Source organism: Coffea arabica, chromosome 6c (genome assembly GCF_036785885.1).
Source record: "Coffea arabica cultivar ET-39 chromosome 6c, Coffea Arabica ET-39 HiFi, whole genome shotgun sequence".
In the NCBI taxonomy this organism is placed as follows: Eukaryota; Viridiplantae; Streptophyta; class Magnoliopsida; order Gentianales; family Rubiaceae; genus Coffea; species Coffea arabica.
In genome coordinates, this window is record NC_092320.1 from 7,615,529 (window position 1) to 7,625,943 (window position 10,415).

General features: G+C 38.6%; 2 protein-coding genes across 22 annotated transcripts; both read left to right on the forward strand.

Annotated features, from left to right (window-relative positions):
- The first annotated feature begins 759 nt into the window (after positions 1-759).
- LOC113694246 (auxin-responsive protein IAA14-like) lies at positions 760-2,302 on the forward strand. The gene is made up of 4 exons (XM_027213140.2): positions 760-1,218; positions 1,336-1,595; positions 1,704-1,785; positions 1,920-2,302. The coding sequence occupies exons 1-4, from the start codon at positions 965-967 to the stop codon at positions 1,969-1,971; spliced, it is 648 nt and encodes a 215-aa protein (XP_027068941.2). The 5' UTR covers positions 760-964; the 3' UTR covers positions 1,972-2,302.
- Positions 2,303-4,231: 1,929 nt separating this feature from the next.
- LOC113694245 (uncharacterized) lies at positions 4,232-9,118 on the forward strand. Of its 21 annotated transcripts, none has more exons than XM_072052561.1 (5): positions 4,234-4,800; positions 5,006-6,007; positions 6,382-6,440; positions 6,809-6,991; positions 7,772-9,118. In XM_072052561.1, the coding sequence occupies exon 5, from the start codon at positions 7,835-7,837 to the stop codon at positions 8,927-8,929; it is 1,095 nt and encodes a 364-aa protein (XP_071908662.1). In that variant the 5' UTR covers positions 4,234-4,800; positions 5,006-6,007; positions 6,382-6,440; positions 6,809-6,991; positions 7,772-7,834; the 3' UTR covers positions 8,930-9,118. The 21 variants fall into 21 exon arrangements, with proteins under 21 accessions (XP_071908673.1, XP_071908672.1, XP_071908674.1 ...); XM_072052562.1 differs by having other exon boundaries at positions 6,820-6,991; XM_072052567.1 differs by having other exon boundaries at positions 5,006-5,738; positions 5,882-6,007; positions 6,382-6,991.
- Positions 9,119-10,415: the final 1,297 nt, after the last annotated feature.

Here is a 10,415-nt window from a genome sequence, read left to right on the forward strand (position 1 = left end):
GACAATTCATCAATGCCAGTTCAATGTGTTGGGCAATGTAATCAAGCTGACTATATTTTTTTGTATACCGTCAATGTAATCAATCTGCTGACTTTATGGCTAGTTATCTCAATAGGGTTGATAAAGTTATTTTTGAGTCAAATTTTCTACCTGATCTTCTTAGAATTGCAGAGGAAGATAAGAGGGGAAAGTTGACGGTTAGGATGCAAATTTTTATTTTGTTATATAAAACTCACCAATTCTCCAAAAAAAAAAAAAAAAGAAGCCTTAGGCAAAATATTTTTGTGAATTTTGAGTCTAACATCTCCACATGGCCAGTAAAATTTATTTTATTCAGTGCTTGAAAATGTTCTCAAGCAGCATAGAATAATACATAATATGCTTTCCTTGGTGTTTAAATGGCGGGCCTAATTTCCAAACAAGTAGAAACATCCATCCATTTCTTTCCAATCTAGATTTAGGAAAAAAGAAAAAAAAAATAAGGAAAGAAAATTGATTTCTGTTAGACATTTCAATGCCGTTGTAAACTCAAAATAAAGAGCGTGAAGTACACCAGTAAAGAATGGGCGTAGAATTGCTAACCAAGATAGAAAGAAAGTCGATAAAAGAAGACCTTGTGTCGGCTAATAAAAGGAACATCGGAAGCAATTGGGTCGGCTAAAAGTCTAGCAATGAGAAGGACAGAGTGAAGAAAATGTCGTCCCCAGTTGGCTACTGTCCACGACCGCCTCTCTCGGCCTCCCTTCCCTTGTCCCCCAAAATTCCCCCTCCCCCCGCCCTCTTTTCCTATATATAACGAGTGGGAGTTCTACAGTCGACATCCTCTAGAATTCCTTCTCCAGCTAAAGCTCTCTGTACAGAGATCGTATCGGATTTCGAGACGTCTTTGTTTCCTCTGCACCAAAAGAAAAAAGGTTACTGGTGTTCTGTATTGCTTGCTTGTGTTCGTTCTCTCTTGGATGATATGGATCTTCAGTTGGGACTTGCACTTTCCAGCATTCCTGATAAAGGGTTCGATTTAAATTTCTCTGAAATTGAGGCAAGCCCAGTAAAGAATGAGAAATGCAACATCAAGAAACGGAATTCTGTTGAAGCCTTTGAGGAGAAAAATGCTGATGATCACGTGCCTCAAACTTTGGCTTTGCTGGTATGGGATGAGCAGTCTAACCAGGGAGATGATGTGGATGAGCCTGAGATTAGTTCTGTCACGACAAACAAGTAATTCCTCTAGGCTCTGTGGGCGTCCTAATCTCGTGCACAAGGTTTTATTGTCAGTACAAAATTTTCTTGTGGGCATCAATGTTTATGTGCTGAATTAGATGTTGTTTTTGACAGTGCTGATCGTGGGTTTGTGGGGTGGCCTCCAATTAATTCGTGGAGGAAGAAGATTTGCCAGCAGAACCGCCCTGGTGGTTTTGTAAACTGTGTAACGGTGGAGAATGGTGGTGGTCACGCTGGAGGTGGTGGCAGGGGAAGAAACTCCATGTACGTGAAGGTGAAAATGGAAGGCGTGGGAATAGCTAGAAAGGTGGACTTGAATCTCTATCATTCTTATCAGACACTCCTTCAAACCTTGGTTGGCATGTTTGGTAAATGTAAGTAAGAATGAGCTACTGCAAACAAATCAGTACTGAAGATATTTTCTCGCTCTAATCAGTGAAATTTCTGATAAGATTTTCTTGTTTTTGATTGTCTGGAAACAGGTCAGCAAAGTGTGCAATCTTACCAGCTCATTTTTCAAGACAAGGAAGGTGATTGGCTACTAGCTGAAGATGTCAACTGGGGGTATTTAATTCCTATTCTTACACTAATTTATTGGCTATTTTTGGGGCACCAATCCTCTGTTCTCGCAGATTACAATAGCTTAATATGGTTAAGCGCAGGTTCTGATGGCTATTTTGACTTGCTTGATTTTGCAGAAATTTCGTTACTTCAGTGCAACGTCTGAAATTGCTGAGGAAAAGGGACTGAAATGAAATTAGGTGGAATAGGCATCTTTTGGTGGTTTACGAGTCGTTGCCTAACAGTGACAGATCATCATCTGGCAAATGTTTTTGCTTCTTAAAAGAAATCCAAATAGATGGAATGTGTAGAAGATATTTGGTTTTTAGATTCTTTAGATGTTCTTGTAGACATGTTGCTCTTATTATTTGGAACCTTTTGGAATAGGAATCTGGATTAACCAAACAAACATGAGAAGAAGAGTTGTAGCTAGGCAATAGAAGTGCCAACCTCTCTCATTAATCATCATATTATCAATACCAAGTTGAGCAATCTTATGGTAAAATCACATTCCAGGCGACTTGCATTTGCAATTGCTACGTATAATTCCTCGATTCCAAAAACGAAGGGCATAACTGGATGTAGTTGCAGTCTCACTGGTCGGATTCTGACACGCAGAGCTGTAATTGTTTTTTTTTTTTTTTTTTTTTTCCTTTGGGCGGGGGAGCTGGGATTGGGAACACACAGCATCAAAAAGCATACATACACAAACCCAAAACAAAGAATATGAGATTAGCTAACACAAATTGTCTCGACTAGCAAGGATGGATTACTTTTTTTTACAAAATATTGTGTATTTGAATCCTACTATATATTGCTGCGCATGTAAGGACCGTATTAGTGAATGATCCGTAAGAATCTTGTGAGACAACTGTGCTGTGAGTGATCTATAAGAGATCTGTGTTGTGAGTTATTTGTAAAAATCTTTTGAAAGTGATCTATAGTTCTAGAGGCACGACCTGATTCGTGGCGTTGTGAGTGATTTGTAAAAATCCTTTGTAAGTGATTTATAATTATAGAGGCATGTCTTGATTCGTGATGGTGATTAGAGTCAAATCCATTCAAACTTTTTTCTACCAAAATATATATATGTATATGAAATTATGCTCATAAAAATTACTTCAGATCTTTGGAAGGCAAATATTTGTTCGTCGAAATAGATTTAAAAAAAATGTCACGATTGAAATTTAAGAAGATTTGAGGAAGTAGGAGTAGTTGAGAACAATGTAAAGAAGATACTTTTGTTCTTATTCAAGTAAAGATTTAGTTCATGAGAGAGTAGAAGGAATGGAATATATTGCATTGATAGTGAATATATTGTGGCAAATATGGCAGTCCAGAAATCACATACAGTTCAATAGAGAAGGAAAATGCCCAGGTATAGTAGTGAGCAAGGCAATTCAAGAATGGCAGGTTATACAGAGTTATACAAAATGGGGGAGGGAAATGAAAAAGAAGAAGAAGACAGTAGAAATTTAGAGATTGAGGTCAAATGGACACCACCTACAAACGGCATGGCATCATTATGCTAAACGCTGGTGCAGCTGTAGATCAGAAAAGAGAGGGAGTTGGTTAGGGAATCGTGGCAAGCAATAAGCACCTGGGCTTTGGAAATGAGAGTAGACGTCGCAGGGCAGAGATTGAAGAAGCAAATGCAATCAGAACTGCACTCACGAAGGCCAAAGAGGAAGGTTGGATGAGGATTATGGTTCAATCAGACGATAAAAAAGTTGTGAATAAGATCAAGGTGGGTGGTACGTTTGATCCAGTAATAGGAACAAAAACTTAAGCGGAGTTTTGGTAAAGGATTAATCATTCCTTTATGAAGAGAGGGAAGGCAAACTATATGTTAGTCATCATAGGGCAAAATTTGCCTAAGCTTGGATTGGTGAAGTTTGATGGAAGGATTCCTTTCCTCTACAGTTAACCGGACGTTCAGCCGGAAATGACGTGGGAGCACTTGCTCCAACTTTGTAAATATAATTATAACTTGTGATGAAATAGAATCTGGGGTTAATTTAATACCACTTTGTCACCCCAAACTTTGGACGATTACCCACTTCAGTCCCTAAACTTCAAAATGGGACATTTAAGTCCCTAAATTTATAAATACCTCTCACTTAAGCAAAATTGTTAACAAATCCTGAATGCCGTTGGTGGTCGAAATGTCCTATTTTATAAGGATTTAGGGATTTAAGTGTCCCATTTTATAAGTTCAGGGACTTAAGTGGGAGATATTTATAAGTTTAGGGACTTAAGTATCCCATTTTAAAGTTTAAGGACTGAAGTGGATAATCGTCCAAAGTTTGGAGGACAGAGCGTAATTAACCCTAGAATCTGTGATGAAAGAGGAGGGGTAAAAGTGTCATTGAAGCACAAACAAGAAACATGGATGTCGATGATTCCGAAATCTGAAACCACGTGTAACCAGCAAACTCATCTCACCTCACGTCAGCTTCTGCCAACTGCGAAACCGCCGCGCCAATGCTACCTCAACAACATCAAGCACTGCTCCCGCTGTGGGAAAACTCCTCTACATCCACCCGACCCCAAATCCCCGTTACTTCCGCCAATGTCAATAAGCACTGCTTTCTGTCGTCGTCGTCCTCCTCCTTCTGTCGTCCTCCTCACTTTCACTCTCTTCATTCCTACCCTGCTCTCTGTTTTCAGTCCCAGAAGAGGAGCTATAAATCAGCTCCCAATTCCAAAACAAATTGAAAACCACAACTTCCCCAGCCATCCCAATCCCATTCTGCTTTGACTTTATGTACTTTTACTCGTACTCAACTTTGCTCTTTCTTGCCTTCCCCGGCCCCCCCCCCCCCGCCCACCACACACAAACACCCTCTCCCCATCCTTAAAAAGTTCCCCTTTTCACCTGCATCCAACACAGTCACCCCAGAAATCTTTTTACTGCTAACTTTTTCAAACGAAGAAGCCCACTACAGCTATAGTTTCAGGAATTTCTTTTATTCGTGGAAACCAAAGGGAAAAAAAAATCGTGCGCGCACATGAGAGGTACTTCTCTCTCTTTCCCCCTTTTTGTGGTTATGTTGTGTATATAGTTTTTTCTGGTTGTTTTAGATTTTTCAGTTTAATTCGAATTATCGTCGTTGACTTTTTCCTTGTTACTATAAAGGGTTAAAAACATTACTACGTCTGTTTTCGGATTTAGCTTTCCGGTTTAATCAAAGATTGTGATTGACGTAAATGTCTTTATTAGGTTTGAACACCTTAATTGCGTGTTGAAATCAATGCTGATTAAGGACGAGGAGGAGGAAATTTTTGGGATTAAAGTTTCAACACTTCTACTCAATGACGACCTTTTGGTTTCCTATTTTATTCTTTTACTTGATTTTAGTATCTGATAGTGTTGATCGCTGCTAAGATGGATTAAATGAGTGGATAAATTAAGGCAATGCAATCTAGTAGTACTAATCACCGAGATATCCTTGGCTTATGGACAATGGTTTTTCCTTATTGATAGTCTAATTTACCTGATTGACCGAAGAAGGAGAAATAGGAATGAAAACCCATTTTCTGTAATTTAACACTTCATTCAATACCCAGGAGTTTGTAAACATAAAAGTTGGAGAGCATTTCCACATTAATTACAACATGACATTCATTTTCTTTATACTAAGTGCAATTTGGAAATTTTCTGGTTTTTCAATATACATATATATATATATATATATATATATTGTCATTATTTTTATTTTGCTTTAAGAATTACGCCCAACAGATTTAATTGTCATCATTCTTTTCTTAAGTTTGAATGTATAGGTCATGTTTCCACGACTTTGACTAACAGGCTTGATTTTGTATTAACCTTGGAGCAAGGAATTCAATAAAATCTGATGTAGTCAGATCATTCTGGATGATGACTTGATTTTACATTCTTCTGTCTAAAGGAGCTTCTGAGATATGGTGAAGGACTTCATTCCCATGTCGTGGCAAGTACTATTTTAAGGTTCTAGTGTGTTTGCTTAATGTACTCCCACTGATGGTATTATTGTGTTCTCATACTAAGGTTTGCATGTTAGCCCTTGCACCTTGATGATGATGCTGATTAGGAGGTATGATTCCAATAATGCAGAAGAACTGATGTATTTTTATGCATGTGAGAGTAGGCACATCAAAGTTGGCTTCTGCAGCTATATGAGCAGTACAAGGGATGTGAATCCTTTATCAGCTCTGTTTAAGCATCTTGAAGAGGGATGAGGTAGGGTAATATGGATTTATTTGCCTCAATTGAATGAGCATCACTAGAAATTAGAAGATGTTTTAGAATAGTATGGAATGCATTTGTTTTACTGCCATTTGAGAATGCAGGCACTGCCAAATTGGTCCCAAGCCCTACTTGGGATTAACCTTGTTTCAATGTCCCTTTCTTTCTATTGTTATTTGAGGATGCAGACACCTCAAAACAGTCCCAAAGCCTGCATGGGAATAACCTCGTTTAAAATCCCTTCTTTTCTATTGCCTTCTTCTCCTCCATCAAACTGCTTAAGAACCAATAGAGAAAAATTATTAGAGTTTAATTATAAGAAGGCCTGCTTCTGGCTCATTTGCTGCCTCGCTGATGACTTTCTGCAGATAAATGTGGTGTGTGATGCTTCTTAAAAAAAGCAAAGCAGGACGAGGAAATAGAAATGGTATGTATAGGATTTGCATTACAATGATGCTTTCAGAATGGTAATTGAACTATTCCCCCATCACAAAATAAGCCTTTGAAGATTGTAGGTTGAACATTGGTATAAGCCCCTCTGTACTGGCATTTATTTGACAAAATTTCCAGAAATGTTCTGAAAGTTATGATCATTCAAACGGGAAAATGGAAATGGGCATATAAGTAGCTTAGTTTATTTGATATAATAATTAAAAGAGCTCAACAGAGATAACATAAGGTCGTTGAAATGTATTTGGGTAGAAAAGATACAACATTTTGGAATAACATTTAGCAATAGATATTGAATTGGACAAGCTTATTGAGTTCTGGTTAGGGCAACTCAAGCCATGTCAGTGGTGTTGCAGGCCAAGTTTTGGCCTCTGACTGATGAGATCTTATGGCGAGAAAAGGGAGAAGAAGTTGAGCCAAACTTAAATGAAGAGTTTGTACTTCAGAATATTCATCTTTTTTGGTGAAAGTTCTGATCAATAAGAATCCGCCGTGCTGAAAACAATGACATCAATGATGCCCCAACAGGTGAGAGGGAACCTTCAAAATTTAATTCAAGTAGACAGCTTTCGATGCCTTCAATTTGCTCTACATTAAAGCCAAAGCAAGACTAAAGTCCTCCAGCTGGAGGGGCATCTTGTGAGAAATTTTGTAACATCTGATTGTCTTCATAGATGGAACATCACATAGCTAAGTGTTATTTAGCATCATTAGTAGGAATGCATTTTTACTGCTGACATTGCATGATCTTCCAAGGACAAAATCATATTTAAAAGGAAAATTTTGTAATGATTCAAAAATATTGGTAGATTATGTGGTACAGAAAATTAGGCATTTGAAATTGGCTTAGCATTGGGAACCCACCTTTGACTGGACCGGACTGGTTTGGGATGTTAATTTATAAATCAGCACCTCAAACAGTAGACTTTGTGATGGTCAGAACGATGCACATTCTGCAGAATAATGTCCATTTGGGCCAGTGAAGGTAAAACAACGGGCATTAGGGATGACTCTACCTGAAAGCCTTCCTAACTATGAATTTATTGAATTGATGGTTTACCAAGCTTCACCAATCCAAATCCTGGAAATTGTTATTTTCTCTGTTGCATTGATCAAAAGTTGAGGATAGTAGTTTTGAACAATTGGTTGCTCCTACTTAAGCACTATGAATTTGCATATGGATGAATACTATTTGTTTGTTTTTTCAAGGTGCCTAATATCTTGAATTTGAAGAATGGTTTACTTTTGGCACAATGATGTTGTAGTAATCTTCGACCTTTCTGGCTCCTGACCCTTGGTAACTTACAGAATACTGTAGGTGCAACCATGGAGCCATGTTAGGCACTGCTCCTGCTCAGCATCTTTTGCACTATGGCCCCAAGACCCCTCCGCCTCAGCTCTAGACGCCCTTCTAGACGTATACATATCATTATAATACTCTTGATACTTGTGCCTCTCAGCATTATTGGAATATTTAACCATGGCCGGAAGATCTCCTATTTTTTCCGGCCACTTTGGGACCAACCTCCAGAACAGTTTGAACGCCTACCTCATTATTATGCAGAGAACATTTCTATGGGCCAACTCTGTCGTCTTCATGGCTGGACCTTGCGCTTAGAGCCGCGCCGAGTATTTGATGGCATTATATTCAGCAATGAGGTGGACATTCTTGAAATTAGGTGGCATGAACTCCTTCCTTATGTTACTAAATTTGTAATTTTGGAAGCCAACACCACCTTCACTGGCGTCCCGAAACCTCTCTTTTTTGCTTCAAATCGGGATCGATTTGCATTTGCAGAGGGAAAGGTTGTCCATGACGTATTTCCTGGTCGCATTCTTCCGCGTGGATCACATGAAAACCCATTTAATCTTGAAGCAGAGCAGCGTGGGGCTATGAATCGATTACTTCAAGGGGCAGGTATTTCGGAGGGCGACCTTCTCATCATGTCGGACACTGATGAAATACCAAGTCCTCACACCGTGAAACTACTGCAGTGGTGTGATGGGGTGCCTCCTGTCTTACATCTGGAGCTGAAGCACTATCTGTATTCCTTCGAATTCCCGGTTGACTATAGCAGTTGGCGTGCTACAGTCCACATTTACAACCCCTGGACCCGGTATCGACATTCGCGACAATCCAATCTTATTCTGTCCGATGCAGGATGGCACTGTAGCTTTTGCTTCCGGTATCTGCGAGAGTTTGTGTTCAAAATGACTGCCTATAGTCATGCAGACCGAGTTAGGCACAGAAGTTTTTTGAAGTACTCCAGGATTCAGAAGCTCATCTGTCAGGGAGATGATCTTTTTGACATGTTACCTGAAGAGTATACTTTTAAGGAAATTATCAAGAAAATGGGTTCAGTACCTCGTTCAGCATCTGCAGTACATCTTCCTGCTTACTTGGTGGAGAATGCAGAAAGGTTCAAATTCCTTCTCCCTGGAGGTTGTACTCGCTCAACAGGATGAACATCCTTCTCAAGGGGGAAAGAAACAAGGGTTGTTTAAACCCCGTATCGTTTTTGTAACAGGTAGAAGTGATCACTTAGGTAGGTTGGCTACTTTCCGGGCATCCATGTTAAGCTACTCGAGTTTCTGAAGACTTTTAACTGAGTAGCATTAGACAACGTATTCTATTTCTATGTCGTTGCTCCTCCATCTTTTTCTTTTTCCATCTTCCGACTATATGGTCTAATACCAACTATTGGTTGGGAAATGATCCTATTTTCCAAGGAATGAGTAGCGCCGGGGGCTTGCATCATGCTCAGGGTAGAAGATAAATATTGGAGCAAATTATCCGATTAGCCAATAAATTTTTGCGATCGTTGAATTTTGATCACTCAACTATTAAAAATCTGATTTTGGCCACTAAAATGTATAAAGTTAAAATGCAAGGTCATTATGTTACATTTGGCCGTTAAATTTGCAAATATGTCTGTCTGCATGATTTCTAAGATAAAATGCAGGGTCAATTTAAAAAGTTCAAATGGGCGTGTTAGCTGACTACTGTAAAACATGTACCCTCCTGCTCAGGATAGAAGATAAATATTGGGTTCTTTTTATGCGGCTGACTACTGCAAAACATGTACTCTCCTGTCGGAGGAAATATCGAATATGGGAAAAAAAAATTTGATAAAATGGAAAAGGTATTTTGGTGAACAAGTATTTGGGGCACTCTCGACCAAGTGCTTCAGGCTCCTGACATTTTTTGTTTTTTTTTTTTTATTTTGAATGCTCTTGAAAAGGTCGAAAACACAGAATTAAAAGAACTGCTTGCCTGTGTATTTGTTTTTCCTTGACGTTGAAATCAACAGATGACTTTCAAAGGCCACCTTTCTCTTTCTGTAAGTAAGACGTCATTAACCATCATCGTTCCTCACGCCCCGTTCTCGCCTACGTTCTGCCATACAAAGTTGTGAAAGAAACGAACCTTAAAAAGTAATTATACGTAGCATAAGCATGCATGAAAAACAAATCAAAGATCCAATGCCTGAGCAACTCCTCTAAAACATACAAGCAGAATTAATCGTCTTTCAAAAAAAGAGATGGCGCTACGTTACGTTGAAAAGACAATTATCTCGTTTCCGTTTATAAATAGGTCTGAATGGAATATATTTTAAAAGAAAAATTCACGCTAAGTTATTCATTGTATATGCATCTTGCAAGCCCGATCAAATTTGAGATTTGCTCGACTTACATGTAGCAAATTGAAAGGTCAAGTTTTTTACTGCTCCCTCCGTCCCACTTTGATAGTCCTGTATTCTTTTTTCATCTGTCTCAAATTGTAGTCTACTTTCCAATTGAAGAATGTAGTTGTATTTTAATTTTTCTAAAATACCCTTATTCAATGTAGGTAGTTATTACTATAAACCTACCCCATTTATGAGAGTTGATTCTTTTTTTACCATCAATTCAAGTTTTCAAAAAGTTGTACCATATTTAATGTGAGGGTATT